Genomic DNA, 21,285 nt, shown 5'->3' with positions numbered 1-21,285 from the left:
CTAATGGAGTCTGTCTGTCCAATTTCCCTTTGCAGACACGTATGCTCATTTAGGTATTTCATAACTATCTTTATTGTCTCCACCAAAATTGCCTAGTACTGAAGGCAGGCTCTCTTCTCTTTAATTCCCAGGATCACTTTTAATGCCTGTCTTAAATATAGATACAATATTTGCTACCCTCCAACCTTATGGTATAGTGCTGATTTTAATGAGAGAACATTTATGTAAGGAACTCAAATTCTTCAGTCCCTTCAGAACTGTTGGAAATATATCACGTGGTCCTATGCTTGTTATTTAATTTGTCAATTTGCTTCAATCCTACTTCTTTTGACATCTCAATCTCTGAGAAGGCCTTGTCTTCATTATCTGAAAATAATGGTACCTGCCACCATCATTACTGGTGAGGACTGATCACATACTTGATTTTAAAGGCCCTCATAATTCTCGTTTGAGCAGACTAAATCTCTTAGAAAGTCCACCAAACTTTTTATTTCATTTGACAGCAATTCACTGGACACTGCTATTTGCTAAGAGGACCTTATCTAAATGGGTACCCAAGTATATCTTCTCTTATGCCCTCCTTAGCATGAAGCTGCAAGGCTGTCTCAACATGCACTCAGTTAGAGGCAAACCTGCCACAACTAGCTAAATCATACTTGTCTTCTCTGAGTTCATCAGCAAAGGAGCAATATGGTCATCCCTCCACGTGCTCCTGCAGCCTTATTGCTTGCTTGTGTTGAGAAGCCCACCTTGGACTCTCTGCATTCCAGAACTTAGTTCTAAAGTGGGGGAGAAGCCCAATTCTACCTGCAGAGAAGGTATTTGTTTGTTTTGGGGATGTGGAAGTCCCTTATTTTATGCGGGGCAAAGATTTTTTCAAGTGAAAGTTGATTTTTCCCCCCCGTTCACAGTTAATATTCAGACTAAAAAGTCTCCCTGGTACTGGTCAGGTATCTTATTCTTCCCTACACCATTTTTAATATTACAACCACTACCAAGTTCCCATATCACTTTTAGCACTGCAGTCTTTTCTTCTTTAGGCTTATCCTCAAGCTTCTTAATCTTCAAGAATGAGAATCCTATGAAGAACATATCTTTAAAGAAGGGGATACTGTTGGGATGGTGCCAAAGTGGTGTGGCCATACTGAATGAATGGTGTGAGCATAACTTGACATGACTTAAACATGGCTGAATGGCAGCCTGGGAGCAGGTTCCCATTAAGCAGAAGCAGATTTGACAAAGGACTGGCAAATTCTGCATGTATGATCAATATTGAACCTATTGGTAGGCAAATATGGGCCCATGCAAAAGTAAATATCACATATATAAAGTTCCAGTATGAAGCACAGGTCATCCTGGTTATAATGACCTTACAGCAAGGACATCACGCAAAAAGCCAGAGTGAACAACTGATGAGTGAGTAAACATGGGGTGATTTTTCGTTCGGTACCACCCATCCCCCAGCCCCTTCTAAAATAGTAATTAGGTGAAAATTAGTAACCACACGCCCACTGGACATGCTTTTAAGACATGTGACTCCTTTGAGGGAAAAAGAGTATAAGAATCAAGCAAAATAAATTACTGTTGGTTGGGATTCCTTCACTGACACTTGAAGAAGCAATGCTGCCAGACAGAGTAGCCAAAACTCTGCTCCGTGAGCTCAAGTAGGACTGTGAACCAGACAGGTCTCAAGGCAACCAAGGCCTTGACTCGAGGGAATCCGAGACAGACCAGAGGGCTGAGAAGTACAAACCAGGAGGGAAGAAGCCATCTATAAAATTGGTAACTACCTTCTCTGTTTGCCAAGCAGGAACTGCATGAGACTAGCGCAGGACCGGTTCATGTATGTTTGTGAAAGAGAGACTCATTAAGAGAAATGTATAGCTCTTAATGTCTAATGTAGGAGTTATGTGCTTAATATAACCCCTTATCGCTTGTGTAATTCCTTCTCAATAAACTGCTGGGTATTGCATATAATTACTGTAAACCTTTTTCACTGGTATGACAGTAATCTGCTCCACCAGGTGCCAGTAAAAATTCATTTCAGGGGTAGTAGCACCCCCTGTTGTCAACAGATATCACAGTAATTCTGCTTTTTTGACAACATTATTTCACAGGCTTTTCACCCATCACCCCTCTAAGCTGGGTTTCTTCTTTGTGGAGTATCTATAGTTTTGCTTAGATAACTTCCCAATGACAAAGAGTTACAGCTGATCTTCTAAGGAAAAGTATTTGTTTAATTAGTAACAGATTATGGCTCACTTTAAGCTTTGTGAGCATTAAGGAATTATGCAATATAACTTATGAACTGAAAATCTCTTCAACTGAATTTAGCACCCTGTAATTTTCAGATCTTGATTTCTGTCCATTTTTATCTGAACATAATCTCCTTTCCATAAGGAATTTTACACAAAAATGCCAGCTGTTGTCACCACCAGCATGAGCCCTAGTATAGACATGACTTCAGTGGCTTCCAGCATTTTTAACCAGCATGCAATATGATACATTATAAATGTCAGAAGCCACCAGATTCTCATATACACTAGTAATACCACTTCACTTCCTGACTTACAGCTTTCCCCGAGTATTCCAAACCCATATATTTTTCCTTCTCCTGCAGCCACATCAAGCGGAGGCGGCCTTGGAGCCTCAGGAAAAAGGGGGTCTGAGGATGGCAAGTCTCTGGGTATTTTTGATGAAGGGGTAGAAAGGAGAGTGAGATACCTGGAGTGGGGAAAGAGCATATGCTGACTAAAGAGCTAATGGATCATCATGCCAGGGACTTGGGTGATTAAGAATGTCCTCCTCCAACTAGTGGTTCCCCTGAAGTTATAGTATAGACATGGGCAGGATCGGGTTTTGTGCATTGGATAGACACACAGCACTCAGTTGTATTTCTATAACAAAATGACTAATTTATCTTTTACACAGCAAGAAAACTCCAAGGAGTTTTCAAGAGCTTGTCACAGGGTCCACTCACCACATGGGTGACTCCTCCTGGCTGCTCTGGGGCTTAGCTCCACTCACCTCTGACCCGTCCCATCTGTCGCTCATTCATGCACCTCGCTGCTTCTCTCTCCCCCTCTGCAACTCAGGGTGCTCTCTCTTCATGTCTTGGCTCTCCGGGCATGTCACTATACTCCTCCTCTTCTGGGGTATCAAAGTCCCACCAGATGGCTGTATTAGGCAGTCTTCTGCTCAATTGCCTGGTCTGTGCCACTTCCCCCATGGTTGGTAGCACTGGGCCTGGGCACCACTCTAGGTTCTAGCCCAGGGACCCTACAATCAGCAGTCAAGGTCTGCACTGCCCCAAACCTTGCAACTGTTTCCTTGGGCTGCTCCTACATCGCCTCTATCAGGCTCTTCCTCCACCCTCCTCTGGATACACCCTTTCCTCCAGGCCAGAACCCCAGTGCTACCCACACAAATTTAGAGCCCTCTCCTCCACCTCTGGGTGCAATGTCCCTCTACGGCTTAACAGGACCTTTTCCCAGTGAAAGCCTTTACATAATAAATATTCTTAACGTACATTTATTAGCATTTAATAGTATACACATGCCAAGCATCTAATGCTCACCACTCCTAATAATGCAGACAGATATTTTCTGATGGCTAGTCAGGATCAGATTTCACCTGGGGCTCTTGCTGCTCCATGGTATGGTCATGCAGGGTGTAAGAGTTCCAGCAGCTTTGGTCTTAAGGAGTGTCCCAGAGTTAGGCTCCAACTGGCTTCTCTTCTAACCCTCATTAGATAGGTAAAATGAGAGAGTCTCTTATCTATACCCAAACCAATTAGTTTACTTAAAGTATGACTATGCAATAAATGTAACCAATCAGAACTCCTAATGGGCTCAAACAATTTCTCTAGTGACAGCAAAACCTCACAATTTCTACTTACCAGAAAAAGCAACTTTTCACAAAAACCTCACACAAGCACCCAGTAAGAAACATGCAGAAACTAAAGGTTAGCTTCTCCATAACCCCTTCTATTCCCATGAAACTGTGATTTTCCTCTATCTACCCAGTTATCAATGCTACAGCTGGGATTCTAAGCCAAGGCCAAATTTACTATGGTTTCTGTTTCCAAGTAATGGTGGCTGAGCATCCAAACTGGCTGCAGGTTATGCTCAATCCATATACAACATGGCTGCAGGTCATGTCAAGTCCAGGTCTCTCATAACACCAGGACTTCTATTCTCCCCTGGGTTTCCTCCTTTTCCTCTCTACAGCTGGAGGGTGGCCACAGTCCTCCACACTTCAGACCCTCTTCTGTTGCCTGCTTCCTGGCTCTATTATAGCCCCACCTGTCCTTCTCAGCTTGGCTCTATTCCCAACCAGGGGTTGCTTATCCAGTCTAATTCCCCTCAGTTGTGGCCTATCAGGTTCAGTGGTCCACTTCTCAACCTCATTAACCCTTTCCAGGCTGATATGGGGTGAACACCCTCTCTTGCTGCCTGGCTCACAACCGTAAGTACCTACCTCAGGACAGACTCAAATACAGGGCAGTTACCCCAAACTGGTTGTATGTCCTGTAAGTAGATTTCACCAGGCCAGCAACAAACATGAACTCCTGGATCACTTTAACACTCTTACCATGGAGTCACAGACAGTCCTCTTTGACTCTCCAGTCTATCTTGCCACCCAGACAAACTGGATTTAGTGAGAAATGGTCACTGACACCAAGAAAATCCCACCACATTCCGGTTGCTTCCAGGCCCAAGAGACCTGTCACTTACCCCAGGTCAATTGGTACCTTAGATCTAACCCCAAAGACAATGTGTTTAGCCAATCCTGTAATGATCCTATAATCTGCTGTTCTGCAATAAGTCTCTCTGGTACATCCAAAAGATTAGAGCCCAAATGGTAGCTTAGAGTCTGATAGAGTCCTTCCATTACTCTTTCAGGGCATCCCAAGTAATAACTTGATGATCTCCAACCAGTGGTTCAAACTTTCCCTGTTTAAAGTTCAGCAGATAAGAGATGGCAAGATCATGCCCGAGGTTTTTCTTTTATAGCTGAAACAGGCTACCAAGTGTTTCTGAGCACAGCATGTGTCCAAAGATTTCTCATTGTTGAGCCCACAACGACACACCTGTTCAAGTTCAGGTTCTAATTCCTGTGCAGAAATAGGTAATCCAGCCACACTGATTTATATAATCAATTGCTGGTCATTCATTATAACAGGAATAGATCAGCTGAAGACAAAATAGGTAATATTCATTTAATTCATGCGGTATGTACACATCTTTGATCTTAAGATTAATTACAGTTACAGGATATAGACACACATACACACAGTGTCTTCCTTGATTTCTTATCAACACATGTGAATGGGCTTAGCCTGTTAATTCCTTCTAGTATCTCTTTGATGCCCACACACAAGTGTATTGTCCTGATTACAACTGCAATGCCTCTCAACATGCCTTTAGGTTCATACACAGGTTACTCGTCCGCTGATCCTAACCTGAGCTGGTTTGACAGTGTCCCAGTCACCTACTCCAAAGCGGGTCTAAACAAGCATTCTTGGTGAGCAACTGGTGGGGAAGGAGGTGGAGGCAGGTAAATTTCTATCTCTAGGAATGAGACATGTTGATTGTAGCCTGTGCTTGTATCTGAGCGTCCTTCACACTAATCCAGTAGAGGCAAAGAAGGACAAATAACTCCTCTTCTGACTGTCTTTAGCATAAGAAAAACTATTATTTGTCTTTCCTGTAGACAAGACAAAGCTGAACATGGATCCTTCAGCTGCCTACGATTTGCTGGTGGATGGTGTCCAGGACTGGGATCTTACTGGTGACTCTGTTCCTTGTGAGCTGCTGCTCATTGGCGAGACTGCCTTCCCAGTGATGGTGAACCCCCGGGGGCAGGTCCTGATTGCCGCCTCACAGTATGGGAAGGGCCGGATGGTGGTCATCTCCCATGAGAGCTACCTGGGGTCTCCCAAGATGTCTCGGTTCCTATGCAATGCTGTGGGTTGGCTCAGTCCCTCCCCAGGAGTGGTGGTTGGTGTCCAGAAGACCTTGAGCTCCCTGGTGGGCATTCTCAGTAGTTCTGGCACCCAAGTGCAGCCCAGTACAGAGCTCATTGCCTCTTTTGGGGTTTACTGTATGGATGCCTATGATGCAGCACAGGGGAGGGAGCTGATCCAGTTTGTGAAGAGAGGAGGGGGTCTGCTCATTGGGGGTCAGGCTTGGCACTGGGCCTCTGGACACAGGGCAGAGAGAGTGCTGTTCGATTTCCCTGGGAACCACGTAACCAGCGTGGCCGGCGTTTATTTCACGGATATATATGGTGAGAGGGGGATCTTCAGCGTCTCAGACAAAGTGCCTGCAATTCCCTTGATCGCTCCGTGAGTATCTGAAATAATTTCCTACGTATTAAAACCTGTAATTAAAGCTGTAAGAAACTTACTCCTGGGGGAATTCTAGGTCACTGCACATGCACAGATTTTATGTCCCCTGCAGACTTCTTTGCTTCCCTGCAGAAAAATGACTTTCTGATGGGGAAGCAAAGGGAAGCCACAAGAGTGGTCATGAGAGCCTCCCCAGGAGGTGCCCAGGGCAGCCAGCAGAGAGGTAAATCACTGTGGGGCTGGGGGTTCCTACCCTGCGCCAGACTCAGCTGCTAGTCCCTGGGCTGGAAGGACGGGACTTCCTCTTCCCTTGCACGGCATCTGGGATTGTGTCAGATCCACCCCCAGATTTCTCCCCTGGCTGTAGGAAGCTCTGAAAACTCTCCCTGCCACTCCTATGCTTCCTGCACCCATCGCTTCTCAGCTGCAGGGGGAGGGATCCCTGTACAGGGAGCTGCTCCCACATCCACCCAACCCCTGTGCATCCAGAGCCCCTCATACCCAGACCTTTCTGCCAAGCCTCACCCCACCTGCACCCAGAATCCCCCCTTACGAGCCCCACTCTCCATGCATCTGGACCACCCCGATGAGCCACCCGCACCTGGATCCCAACCCTACCAAGCCCCAACTAGCTGCACCTGGATCTCCACCCCACTCAGCCCCACTTCCTCCAGCATCTAGACACCCCCCACCACTGAGATGGCCACACCAAGACCCCCCTGCCAATCTCTATCCCCCACACATCCAAACCCCCACGCTGAGCTCCAACCACCTTCACCTGGACCCCCCCACAGAATCCCATTACTGTTGCATCCCCAACCCTCTTAGGGGGTATGTGGGTCCTTATCACTCGGGGAGGAAAAAGGAATTAACAGGAAAGAAATAAAGCCAGAATCCTGCTAAAGAAGTTTGAGGAAATATTTGACTTCTGGGGGCTCTGATGCTCTGAATGAGTTCAGGTGACTCATGAAGTTCTAAGTATGAGACAAGGGAAATAAGTGAATCCTTTAACTTTTTTTGTGTGTATTTCAATAAGCAGGGATCCTGTTACTTATTTGAGATCTGAAATATTGATTTAATATAGAACCACGAACAATAATTAACCTTTAAGTAGTTGTGCTCCACAAATGTCTGTTTACATATAAAGCATGGATGATCTCATGACAAAACTGTTACACACTTTTCTGAAATACAATGAGCCCTTTACTGCTGTGCAAAGGAAATTCTCTAAGTTCTGATTATATAAATTAGCTCAGAACCAATGAATACAAAATATCCATCATACCTTATCCTCTGCTCTGCCATCCGGTATTTCATCTCTCTTTATGCATCCCCTTACCCTGTTCTGTTTTGTATCTCTCATTCTCATCTCCTTATCCTCTGCTGCACTGGTTCTGCCAAGCCACTTCACATAGGATAAAGGGATAGGAAAAAGCGACATGAAATTGCCACAGAACAGTGTAGGGTAAGAGGATAAGAGGCTCACTTTGCTTTAGGACAGCGGTTCTCAAACTGTGGGTCAGGAGACAAAGTGGGTTGCAATCCTGTTTTAATGGGGTCACCAGGGCTGGTGTTAGACTTGATGGGACCTGGGGCTCAAGCCAAAGCCTGAGCCCCACCATGCGGAGCCAGAGCTCGTGGATTCAGCCTGGGGCGGCGGGGCTCAGACTTTGGACGTCAGTTTTGCCCCCACCCACCTGGCACTACAGGGCTTGGGCTATGGTCCCACCTCTTGGGGTCATGTAGTACTTTTTGTTGTCAGAAGGGGGCCATGGTGCAATGAAGTTTGAGAACCCCTGCTTTAGAATGATTATTCAGAACAATTGCAACTAAAGGCAATTGTCTCTCAGATGAAGGCAGTTAATTTCGTAGAAGTTTCCATCAGTAGATCTCAAAATGAAGAGATCTTTGTAGAAGTGATTTCAGAATATTTGGATATGCTGTAGGGCAGAGCAGAGATACTATACAATCTTCCTCTTCCATCTCATGACACTATGACAGTGCTGGCATGTGACCTGACAGGAACATCTCTTGGTTTTGCAGGCATGGGCTAGATTTCAGCAGAGACTTAAACCTTCTCCTAACAGGTGTGTCAGAGCTAGACATAGTGACAGATGGTGTCCCCTCTCACCTGCTGGTCCATGGCACACTGGCCTTCCCCCTTGGCTTGGATGGCACCTATCGATGCTTTCTTGCAGCAGCTCACTATGGCCGGGGCCGTGTGGTGGTGGCTACACATGAGGTCCATCTTAGCACCCCGAAGCTCACAGACTTCATCCTCAATGCCATTCACTGGCTGGGTGCTGAGAAGAAAGGGAGAATTGGCATCAATCCTAATCTGAAGAACCTTCATGACCTGCTGACTCAAAGGCAGGTGGTATGTGAGATTTCAGAGCTTACCGACAATCTCAGCATCTACTGCTGCCAGTCCTACAGTGACAATGAGGCCAAGAAGATTCATGAGTTTGTGGCAGAAGGAGGGGGCCTGCTGATTGGAGGTCAGGCTTGGTGGTGGGCTTCTCAGAATGAGGGCCGAAATGTTCTGGCTGAATATCCTGGCAACAAAATCCTCAATGGGTTCGGGATCAGCATCCTGGGGGAAACCAAGGAGGCAGGCAAGTACCCAGTGTTACGACCCGAAGAGCAGCAAGGACATTACCACTTCCGCAGGGCACTCGCTCAGTTCCAGCAGCACCTAGACAAGAAGGAGGATCCCCAGCCCCCAGTGGCAGGCTGGCTTCAGAAACTGAGCCAGGACTGCGCCAAAGTCCTTCAGATCCCAGTCAAAAATGGACACATCTATGCCTCACTGTACCACATCCTGTACATGATGGTGCAGAGCAATGGGATCCCACCAGTGAGCAAGGAACACGCAGTCAAGGGGAACTCCAAGGAGGCCATGCTGCTTCATGTGGCTGCAGCATTATGCCAATCCATGTCCGACTGTGCGAGGCTAGCACTCTGTGAACTCCCCACAGTCCCTAGCACCACTGTGGAAATCAACTGCACAAATACAGGTGAGAGAATCCGTCCTTCCTCACGAATCTCCCCTCCCCCTGTTTCAACATGGAATGGCCTGTAGAACACAGAGTATAACAGTGTATAACCCTCCATAGCCGTGATCACATAGATCACACCTGTCACATTGTGTGCAGAACAGAGCTGCTAAAGATGGAAACCTCTTGGGTTACATTTAGCTTCTGCTTCAGGACCCAACTTAGGCTTTCCCCTAAAGTCAATTCTCCATTTTTATCTAGTCCAGTTTTAAATTATTTGAGTGATGGGACTTCTGTAATTTCTCTGATCCATGATCTAATACACCTCACCATCAGGAAACATTTCTAAACATTTAGCCTTAATTTACTTTCATCAGCCTCATGCCATTACTGCTAATTATACCCCTTTGGAGCACCCTAAACAATTGCTCTCCTCAGAGTTTACAGCTTTCGAATTAGAACTTTTCAGGAATTTTTTGTCAACAAATTTTTTCAACAAAAGCCAAGAAAAACAATTGGCTGGTCTTTCTCCTCCATCTTCTGACCAGTTTGATGAAAATCTGCAAAAGTTTCTCCTATTTTACCCTGATTTTTGATCAGCTCTATTTCAAAGAAAGCCCCTTCTACTTCCATATTTAGGCATCACTTGGCTAAACTCGATAGGTAAAATCCTGGCCCAACTCAACTCAATGAGTTTTGCCACCAGGACAGGATTTCCCTTTACCCATTTCCTTCCTAATCTTCATCAGCAAATTCCCTCCAGCCCCTTAATCAAGTGTTCAGTTTGCAATGAAAGGTTATGGGGCTCAAGCAATTAGGTGCTGGGGCTCAAGCAATTTTTTTACATTCATAACCGATGCAGCAAACCCAGAGGTGCCGGGCCTATGAACTGACAAGCCCAGAGGTGCTGGGGCTAAGCCTTGGCAAACGCTTGCACAAATTAAGCACTGCCTTAATCATTCATGTTGCTTTTCTCTATATTCCTCCATTTTATTGATATCTTCATGGAACAGAGGTGCCCAATACTGAATCCAGTATTTCTGGAGAGGTCACCAGAAAAGCAGAGAAAGAGACCCTTATCTCATATTTTACAATGTAATTAAACCTCTGCCCATGTAGCCCCAAAATTCGTATTTGCCATTTTGCTGTCGCATACCAGTGTAAGTTCATGTCTAATTATTGTCTATTATCACTGTTTTTGAAATCATCTGCTTTTTGATAAATGCATGTTTTAATCAAGCTATATTATCTTGAATTTGTCCAGGATGAACTACTTTTTGCCCACAGTCCTATATTTCTCTCCAAGGTGGTATCCGAAGGTCACTTTATTGAGCCTATTGGCCTGCCAATGTTCATTCCATGCCTGCATGTCATTGTGGGTGAAATGCTTTTTCATATACTTGATTTAAAAGGTCCTTAGGATGCTACTTGGAGCAGACTAAAACCCTTAGAAAGTCCAAGTAACTTTTTATTTCATTTGATACCAATTCACTGGACAGTGCTATTTGCTAAGAAGACTTTGTCTAAATGGGTATCAACGTACATCTTCTGGTATCCCCGCCCTAGCATGACACTAGAAGGCTGTGTCAATGTAAATTTAGTCACAGGGAAAGCTGCCACAACTAGCAATTTTGTAGTTCTCTTCTCTGAATTCATCAGCAAAGGAGCAATATGGTCCTCTCTCCACGTGCTCCTACAGCCTTATTGCTTGTTTGTGTTGAGAAGCCCACCTTGGACTCTCTGCATTCCAGAACTTAGTTCCAAAATAGGGGAGAGGCCCAGTTCTCCTGCCTCCAGAGAAGTTCTTTATTTCTTTTGAGGATGTGGATGTCCCTTATTTTATGTAAGCCAAAGATTTTTCCTAATCAAAGTTGGGTTTCTTCCCCCTTCCTCCTCCCCCATTGAATGTTACTATTCAGACTAAAAAGTCTCCCTGGTACTGGTCTGTTCTCTTAGTCTACCCTGTAACATTTTTAACAACCACCACCAACTTCCCATATCACTGTTAAAACTGCTGTCTCTTCTTTTGGCCTATCCCTCACGCATCTTAATCTCCAGGAGTGACAATCACTGGAAATCTGGAAATCACAGTAATTCTGCTTCTTTGAAAACATTATTTAACAGGCTTTTCATCCATCCCCCTCTAAGGTGGGTTTCTTCTTTGTGGAGTAGCTATATTTGTTACATCTCCTTGTTTTTACATTTCTGAGACAACAGTTTAAGGTTTCATATTTTGACTGGTATCCCTCGCTGAGCTTCACCTCCTGTTCAATTCAGAGAAAAGCATGGAGTGTTATGGCAGTGGCATATGCATATAATATAATCTAATGTGCAGGTAGTGTGCAATGACCAGAAAGGTCTTCGCTCCTGCCATACCTTCCTACACTGGAGACCTTAGATTTTTGCCCAAGGGAGTTTATTTGGTTTGTGGTAAGGAGCAAGGACCCAGGACTAAGCATCCTGAATGATGTTGTTTAAAGAAACCAGACTGAAGGATTGTAATTTGCCCTTTTGCTTGCAGCTCTGACATCAGCAGCAGAATATCGTACAAATCATGTTGTTACAATGCCTGCATAATGGTAATGTTATAAACAAGAAGTTAATTTCCTAGGAGAATGCAGCAGGAAGTATTAGCCCTCCCCTGCTCATCTCACATGAATACTCTTTGCCCCCCGATGACATTCAGTGAGAGGAGATCCGTCCTCATGCAAACTGGCCATGCCATTCTCCTGATCCTTTCAGATTGGAAAACAGATGGAGGTGTTTAAGAATAGCTCTGTATTTAGACCTGTCCTCTGTGTTTTATGCCAGGTGATGCAGCATGGAGGAGCACAGGACTTTATCTTCCGCGTGGGAACACAGTGACCTTTATATTTCCTAGCACTGTTACTGGAGTTGGCCTTCAGGTGAACTAATCATCCTTTCTGGTGCCCGTTACTTTACTTAAACTGTAGTTCTACTCAGAAACGTGATTACATAAAAAATGACACCGTATTGTACATTTCTTCATTTCTTTTGAGGATGTGGATGGCCCTTATTTTATGTAAGCCAAAGCTTTTTTCCTAATCAAAGCTGCTCCTGGAGGATATTCAGTTCTGTGGAAAGGTAATGTCTTCTTGCTTTGCAGGAGCATTTACCATGCAGAACAAACACAGGCAGCAGAGAGGGAGCTAGATTCTATGTCTTCTTGTGCGTTAAGAGAATTGTTTACTAAGTTCTAATGAATTGCCCCATAAATGTTAAGCTCTTTGGTTTAGGACCCAAATCATCTTATGTATTTATTTACGCCCAGATCCCCAAAAGCAATTTAGGCCCCTAACTCGCAGCGAAATCAGCAGAAGTTGGGGGCTTAAATACCTTTCAGGATGTGGATAATAGTTCCTTGCACAGTGTACCCCCAAGCTTGGAGTGCTCAATTAGCTATAATATTAATACATGGTTAATATCAATAATGAGGTAGGACAGCTAAGTGATTACAATGCTTGACTAGAATCCTGGTGCTTGTGGGGCTGATTGTCACTGGATCTCACACTGAAAATCTTCATTCAGTTCACCCAGCTGTAAAATGATCCCTGCTCAATAGGGTTAGGGAAGTCAAAGAAGGTCAGAGGTGATGCGCACTGTCACATCACTGCCTTGTGTACCTTGGTTATGGAAACTGATCCATCTTAAATTGCATCAACCTGATGAGCCATCTGTGGCTGGAGGCAGACTTTTAATAACAATAATCCATGCAGACCCACTGAGCAAAGATTACAGGCCAGGACTAAGAGTCCTGGGACCTTAGGCAAATAACTTGTGAGTTTCCATTGATTTCACTGGAATCGTGAGTGCTCAGCACCTCTGAAAAGCCAGGCTTCCATATGTCTGTGCCTAAGTTTCCTCCTCTGTAAAATGGAGCTAATGCTCCCTCTGTCGCAGGGCTTTTGTAAAATTTAACTCATTGATGCGTGTGAAGCGTGATACGAGCTTCAGATGGAAGCTGCTACTGAAGCACAAAGTGTTAATAATTGTTGATAAAATGCCACTGCTTATACGTTTTTACCCCTATGCTTTGTGGGGCCACTTTAAATAGACTCTAAAACAGAAAGACAGAACAGTGAGGTCTGTAAAGCCCACGTATCAGATCATTGCTCCATTAATTCCATTTGATTATAAATAAGGTTGCGAGTCTGTCACAGAAGTTACGTATTCTGTGACTTTCTGGACCTCTGTGACTTCTGCAGTGGCAGGTACGGCTGTCTTGGGGGCCACCTGAGCAACGCGGGCAGCCCCCAGGCCAGCCACACCAGCTGCTGCTAGGGCAGTCTCAGGCCACTGCACCCCTCCCCATAGGTGCTGGAACTAGGGGTGCTGCACCCCCTGGCTTGTAGTGGTTTCCATCACTTACAGGGTTTACAGTTTGGTTCAATGGCTCTCAGCACCCCCACTATACAAATTGTTTCAGCACCTCTGCCCCTCCCCACAGCAGCAGCAGGAATTTGGGTGTGTGAGGGGGCTCAGGGCAGAGGCATGGGGTTGGGTTGTGGGAGTGGGTGAGGGCTCTGGGCAGCACTTACCTCGGGGGAATCCCCGGAAGCAGCCAGTATGTCCGGCTCCTAGGCGGAGGTGCAGCCAGGCGGCTCTTGTTTTTCCTCTGCCCACAGACGCCACCCCCACAGATCCTGCTGGCCGGGAACCCATTAGCACTCGGGGTGGGGGCAGCGCGTGGAGCCTCCCTGGCCACGTGTCAGCCTAGGGGCCGCAGGGACATGCCGGCCTCTTTCGCATGGAGCCTGGATGAAGCCGCATGGAGCCTGGTAGCCTGCCAGCCCTCCTCTAGCTTCCCCAACACCAGCGGGGGTCCCGGGCCACCTCCTGCCCTCCCCCCCCCCAGCGCCAGTGGAGATCCCGGGCCGCCCCCCCAACAGCACCTGTGGCACCCCTCCCACCGAGCACCCAAATTTTAGTCAGGGTATACAGTACAAGTCATGGACAGGTCACAGGCTGTAAATTTTTGTTTACTGCCCGTGGCCTGTCCATTACTTTTACTAAAAATACCCGTGACTAAAACATAGCCTAAATTATAACTGTCTCCTTGGCCTAGATCCTGAAAGGTATGTAGGCACCTAACTCCCATTGCAATCCAGGGGAGCTAGGACCCAGCTCCACAATGGGTCTGAAGTGCCTAAACCCAAGATTTAGGCACCTTAGTCCCAGCTTTAGGCGCCACTGCAATCCACAAAACTCCTCCTTGGCTGCCACCTCATGCTGTATGAAACAAAACTCATTTGGTGCCTACATTTTCAGGGTTCAGTTTCCCTGGGCACCTGGGTTTCTGCCTTTGGGCACGCAAACTGCCACCTCCCTCCAAGTGTCCGGACACCTCTCTCCCGCATAAGTCCCAGCATGATCCACAAAGCAGGGGAAGATCGGCATTGCACCGACCCTCCCCCGTATCTTGCCTACACAGCCCAGTGATTAGAGCACTCAACCAGAATGTGGGAGATCCAGGTTCAATTCCCCTCTCTGCCTGATGGGGCAAAAAGTATTTCAACAGGGACTAGCACTTCTCAGGGCAGTGCTCTAACCAGTGGGCTATGGGATATTCTGGTGTGGGGCTCCCGCAGTCTCTCCTGTTGAAGCTGTCCCACCTGGATAAGTGTTTAAACAATGGTTGGTAAAGTTCATTACTCAATTGTTCCCATAACCAAGCAACCTTTTCATTTCCAGGTGCAGATTGGGTGTCACTCAGATGACCTCAGCAGAGCAGAGGAGCTGAAACGCCCCCCTGTGGTAATACACAGATGTGATGTTAAAGATCAGAAGATATCAGTCTCCTCTCTCTGGGGGGGCCTCATTTACATCATAGTGCCAAAGGGAAGCCTGCTGGGGGGAGTGTCTATCACTGTAAAAGGGGCTGTGCAGGTTCCTTTCTTCAGGCTTGGTAAGTGTGCTGGTAAATGGTCTGCACATCTCTTCTTAGCCAGTTTTGCTGCTGCTGATGATGATCGTGAAGAGACACAGAGAAGTGCCTCTCTAATTATCCATGATTTAGGCTTGATCAGTTTTATCATGTTGCTTGTTTAAAGTCTAGTGCCACTTCTGAGCAAGATCTTTTTTAGCTGCCTTCTTCCTGGTCATTTGTGTATTCACTAAACCTTATTCTCCTCTGTTGGACAGAATAGTGTATCTCTGCCAACTTGATACCAGATTTTGTTTCTCACCAGATATTAGAGCAAGAATAAGGGTTACTTTGATAGCACCTTAAAATGCGATCCGGGAAGAGGATAAAGGCAGAAGATGAAACCAACATTGGCAGGGAGAGGAGATTATAGCCTCATGCTTTTAGTCATCAGGACGCCCTTCTGATAACAAAAATTGCTACATGACCCCAGGAGGAGGGACTGAAGCCTGAGTCTGCCCAAACCACACTGCCCCAAGCCGGGGGGGGGGGGGGGGCAAAGCAGAAGTCCAAGGGCTTAAGCCCTGGGGTGGGGGCTGTAACCTGAGCCCTGCCGCCCAGGGCTGAAGCCCTTGGGTTTCGACCCCAGGTGATGGGGCTCAGGCGTCGGCCCCGGACCACAGCAAGTCTAACGCCGGCCCTGGCAACCCCATTAAAACAGTTTGAGAACGACTGAGCTAGATGAATTCAGCAAAATCTCAGGCTGCTTTAAGTTTTCTTATAGATGCACAAGGCCAAATTTAGAGTTGCTGTACGTTCAGAGGGGTCCACTGAAGTCAGTGGATTGGGATAGGACACACAGAGTCCGAATTTGGCTCACAAATTAATATCACTAATCATTCTTGAATCAAAAATAGTTTGAACATCTTGTTCCCATGTATTCAAAGTGTTTTCCTTGTGTTCAAATGTGCTTTAACCTCATGGCAAAATTCTCTTTAAAAAAGAAATTAGTAGTGTTTCTTCTTTATATAGCCCTGGTGAGAACAAATGACATTTCATTGCAATTAGTGGACTGAATCGCTCCTCAGCCCCTAGTTTTCATATTAAACAGAAAAACACTTATTTTTTTCATTTCTGGATGTTAACTATAACACTAATTAGAAAAGGGAAAAGTCAAATATCATTATTTGTTCAATAGCAGCTCTTGAAGGTCCCAATCAGGATCAAGGCCACATGGTGCTTGGCATTGTACAAATGCAGAACAACAGATCGCTTTTGCCTCAAACAGTTTATAATCCAATTTGAAAAAAGGTGTAACAGGGTCGCAGTCCACAAACCAATGAATACAGTGGGTGGGTTTCCATTTACTACAATGGACTTTGGATCAGTCTTTGAGAGACTGCAACCAAAAACAGGAGGGGACGAAGAATAATAAATCAAATCATGAGGTTACTTAAGTAGCTTCTGCTCATCTTTAAGGCTTCCAAGGGCCCCAAGTATTTTAATTTATATTAAAATATAAAATGAAATCAGCTATACCCAACTGACCTGGAACCAAATCATCATGGGATTTGTGCACTTAATCTCTCTCTCCCATACTGATGCAGGAAAGACATCTAAGAGCCAGTGGCTGACCTGCATCCGTCACTATCCAGCTCCGTGGGCAGAACTAGCTACCCAGAACATCAGCTTAACAGTGCCTGCTGACAGCATCCGTCCCATAGAAGATCCCGAGCCTTTGCTAACCCTTTGGGAGCAGATTATGACAGCTGTAGCTAAGCTGGCTGCTACACCAGCCAAGTTCCCTCGGCCAGAAAGGATTGTAGCAGATGTTCAGATCTCAGCTGGTGAGTATGGTGTATTGTCATAAAAGGCAAAAGAGCAACACCCTGGGGTAAAGGACTGAATTGGAGGTTGAGAGCCAGGAACTCTTTAATTGCAATGCTGGTTCTTTACTGACACTCATTATGACACCTTGGAAAGTCACTAACCTCTCTTGAGCTTTTCACCAAGACACAAGATGTGGAGAATACAGTGGGACCCTATAACAGTGTAACTCTATTTATAGTGATGCTTCTCTCCCAAGCACACTCTTATTCGACCTGCCTCAGTTTACTCTAGGAGTAAGGGGAAAGGAATTGGTCGTACCCAACTCACAGTACAGCAGCCCTCCTTACCAGTGCAAAATTATTCTACACACCTAGAACTGGTCAAAATACTGAGAGGGAGAAATATATGCTATTTATAGACGGATTTTAGCTCAGTTAGAAACTGGTCTGAATGAAGACGTATTCAATGGTCAGTACATTTATTCAATCCACTAGTGAGCTGCCTGGTCAATTCTGAAGCTTGAATACCCACACTGATCCTTGGCAAATGCTCCATACAAATGCCATTTGTTTGCTGTTGGTATATGTCAAAATCTAAATTCCAAATTAGCAAATATTGTGACTGGCTTAATTATGCATTAGTGAACTGAACTTCAGCAGATTTGTAGTTTAGCAAATGTAATTCAACCCCCTCCCCCTACAATATACTTTCTAGTCCTTTGTTCATTCCTAGATTTAAATGACTCCAACCATGGAGTTTCCTTTGGAGAAGACTATTCCATATTCTCTGTTAGTAGATCTCACCGCTTTAAATGTCTCTTGGTCAATTTAATCATGCTACTTATACATCCTTGTCCAGCTGTACAGTTATGTCAACGGGGCTATGCTCCTGCTGATTGTTAAGTGCTTTACTGGACCGGGGCCAGAGCATGTAGCATTTTACAATGCTGAGTGCCATCTGAGGATGACTCAGTGGTCTGTCTGAAATTACTTGGTGGATGTCAGTCCCGTCCCCAATAGATTAACGTGCACACCAACAAACAACCATCATAATTAGAATTATTTGTGCCCCGTGTTGTGAATCAGATACCAAGGACAGACTGGATCATGAAGACTGAACTAACTTCTCACCACAAGGGATGGTCTCACCTTCTTCTCACCTCCAAGAAATTGAGATCACTTGAGAGGAGGTGGTGTGTAATTTAGAAGCTTGTTCTTTCCCTGCCCAGCCTCTCTCTCTTTTGTGGATTTACTGAGTGTTTTGTTATCAGCACCTTTCTTCATGCTGAAATTGACGGTAACAAAGAAATTAAATATCAGTACTAAATCATACTGCCCCTTCTCCTTTTCTCCACCTCCCCCCGTCCCCAAACCAAGGGGATGAGCATCTCTGACATTCAGACCATTTATTTCTAAAGAGCCGTGTAATGAACACGGTATTAAAACATTCTAAAATACAATAAAAACATTAGATCCAGGGTCACCACTACAAAAATGTTCACGAATATCAGCTCTATTGCTTTAATGCATCCTCCGTGGTGGAGTTTGTGCCTCTCTTGGCTCTGATTTCCATTAGCATTTGAGTTTCATTCTCACAAAAGGTCACAGAAAGTGAATTTCAGAGAGGCGTGCATGAATCTTAGCAGAAACTGAAATTTTAAGCATGGGAATATTCTCAGTGGAAGAGCCTGCACATACACCCCCAAACAGGTACAGCAATTACAGGATGACTTATCAATCACAACATGGATCAAATTTTGATTATCAAATACTCACACTGACCTGTTAAAGTATTCATCCATTAACACTGAAAAAAGAATTAATTTGAGGAACTATCCAGAGAATAATTCCAGACCACAACAAAGGATTTAATTGGTCTGATTTATTGTTCTTTGTGAATTACTTGCCAACTTCTAAAAAACACAGAATAACTTTCTTGAGCTGAGATCTCACCTTGACTGTTGGCCCCATCTCCCCCCTCCAGGCTGGATGCACGCTGGCTACCCAGTCATGTGTCATTTGGATTCAGTAAAGGAGTTGGTGAACATGGAATACATGCAAGCGAATGGCCTTTGGGGACCCATCCATGAGCTGGGACACAACCAGCAGCAGGCAGGCTGGGAATTCCCCCCTCACACTACTGAGGCCACCTGCAACCTGTGGTCTGTCTATGTGCATGAGAAGGTGCTGGGGATCTCCAGGGACAGAGCCCACGAACACCTACAGCTGCAGCACCGCAAGAAGAGAATCAGCGATTACCTTGGCAAAGGAGCCCAGCTAAAGGACTGGAATGTCTGGACTGCACTGGAGACCTACCTGCAGGTAACACAGAGAGATTCATAAGAATGTGTCTGAATGCAAATGATTCTAAAAGGATGCTGGCTGGTTTGTATGTTCCACAAACATAGAAGCAGGTGGCAGCGGGAGAGAACTCCGAAACTTCTCCCTCAAAATTCAGGCCCCTCCTGTTCGGGCTAAATAAGACTCTCCATTCACTAAATGGCTTATTTATTCTACAGGCCTCAGAACAACATAGTGACATGGAATTACAGACCTACTTCAGTGTGTCTAGTAGAGGGAAGTGGTGGCACATTCACATCAGCGAGCACATTTCATAATGCAGGATAAATTGTTACTGAGCAGTACCTATATAAAAAAAAAAAACCTTCAAACTCTAAGACACACTTCCTGTGTGCAGGCAGAGTTAGAGTCCCTCACTTTAGTGACTAAGAGAGAGATTTTTAAGGGTATTTAAGGGCCTAAAAATGCAGATAGGCACCGAGTGGGATTTTCAAAAGGCACCTCTTAGTATCTTTAGGGGACTAACTAGTTTGAAAAATCTGGCCGTAAAAACTAAGTTCTTACTCCTGTTAGTGCTGCATAATCAGCAACATTTCAGAGAGAGGAAGGTGAATTATGCATCGTCTGATGTGTATATGTTCTAGTAGGTAACACAATGATGTTTCACAGCTGTTAATGATGGCCTAACTGTATCTGTATACTTTCTTATTAGTGATGATACATGAAAAGAAAAGATCCTAGCTCAGGTGTGGGGGGGCTGGTAGAGAGACAAAAGATCTTTTTATTTGTAAACTAAGCATATTGGATATTGAAACTATTGGGAGAAAATAAGCCTAGCGTCCCATACCAGTACTGTTTTTTTAAACAGTCTCTTTTCAGAGTAGAAATACACTGTAAAATCGCCCCTCCCCATCCTCACTCCTAACTCTGATCACTGAAATACAATTTCAGTACCTTACCCCAAAATGATATCATGATCAGATAACCATGTAATAGTCATGAGGTGTGATTAGCAATAACTGTAGGTTTGGTCACTCATAATCCTCATAACATGGGACCAGGTGCAGTGTCTTGTGTTACCTTAGCGAAGTATGATGCACTTTTAATACTGTTTTTTCATGCTCTTCAGCTTCAGGAAGCCTTTGGCTGGGAACCCTTCATCCAACTCTTCTCTGAATACCAGACAATGTCTAACATCCCCACAGACAACCCTTCCAAGATGAACCTGTGGGCAGAGAAGTTCTCTCGGCAGGTGAAGAAGAATCTGGCCCCTTTCTTTGTGGCTTGGGGCTGGCCCATCAAGGGAGAAGTCTCTAAGAAGTTGGCATCTCTGCCCAACTGGGATAAGAACCCAATGAAGAAAGTGTGATGCTTTATTCACACGGAATGGTGGCTGTAATTTTTAGAGATAATTCAGAGTTGCTTGTCTTTCCTATAAGGCTAGATTAAAATTGGTATGGTGCAGGCTTATCTCTTTCATACTTGTTGGTATTTCTGAAATAAGTTGCCTTTGCCACGTGAGGCAAACATCTTCTGTGACCTGAATTTTCTGTTCCTTTCTCTGGGCCAGCTTCTGCTAGCTTTGTTCTCATGGAGTAGCACTCTGAGAAGACCCATTGATTTTAGTAGGGCTACTTGTGCATGAATAGGACTACTCATAGAGTAAGGTATTACTCCACAGAATCAGGAAAACAAACCAACGATATCTACAGCACTGATTACCTTCCAGGCTAAATTACCTTCTAGTATTTTCATAACACATTTCATATTTTGAGATGTAGCTCAGTCACTCCTAGCTAGAATCTGTAGTGAACTCTTGGGAAAATATCATCTGGCCCTGAGTTACTGTGATTTATCAATTTGTTTCATTCTTACTTTTTTTTTTTTGATACCTCAGTATCTGACAATACCTCATCTTGATTG

At 44.9% G+C, this 21,285-nt stretch overlaps 1 protein-coding gene across 1 annotated transcript; it reads left to right on the top strand.

Moving 5' to 3' along the window:
- The first annotated feature begins 1,426 nt into the window (after positions 1 to 1,426).
- LOC144269532 (TRPM8 channel-associated factor 2-like) lies at positions 1,427 to 20,833 on the top strand. Its single transcript, XM_077825295.1, has 8 exons — positions 1,427 to 1,782; positions 5,716 to 6,349; positions 8,396 to 9,369; positions 12,160 to 12,254; positions 15,061 to 15,274; positions 16,840 to 17,079; positions 19,046 to 19,383; positions 20,492 to 20,833. Exons 2-8 carry the CDS (start codon positions 5,733 to 5,735, stop codon positions 20,729 to 20,731), a joined length of 2,718 nt encoding a protein of 905 aa, XP_077681421.1. The 5' UTR covers positions 1,427 to 1,782; positions 5,716 to 5,732; the 3' UTR covers positions 20,732 to 20,833.
- The last annotated feature ends 452 nt before the right edge of the window (positions 20,834 to 21,285 follow it).

This window comes from Eretmochelys imbricata, chromosome 1 (genome assembly GCF_965152235.1).
Source record: "Eretmochelys imbricata isolate rEreImb1 chromosome 1, rEreImb1.hap1, whole genome shotgun sequence".
NCBI lineage: Eukaryota > Metazoa > Chordata > Testudines > Cheloniidae > Eretmochelys > Eretmochelys imbricata.
Note: the sequence above shows the minus strand (reverse complement) of the source record. Positions and strands in the feature narration are given on the sequence as shown.

Bases quoted from the DNA above. Each gene is read 5' to 3' on its own strand.
- LOC144269532 (XM_077825295.1), top strand. From the start codon at position 5,733: ATGGATCCTTCAGCTGCCTACGATTTGCTGGTGGATGGTGTCCAGGAC. The intron at 6,350-8,395 runs GTGAGTATCTGA...TTGGTTTTGCAG, and splicing joins GCAATTCCCTTGATCGCTCC to GCATGGGCTAGATTTCAGCA. The intron at 17,080-19,045 runs GTGAGTATGGTG...TCCCCCCTCCAG, and splicing joins AGATGTTCAGATCTCAGCTG to GCTGGATGCACGCTGGCTAC.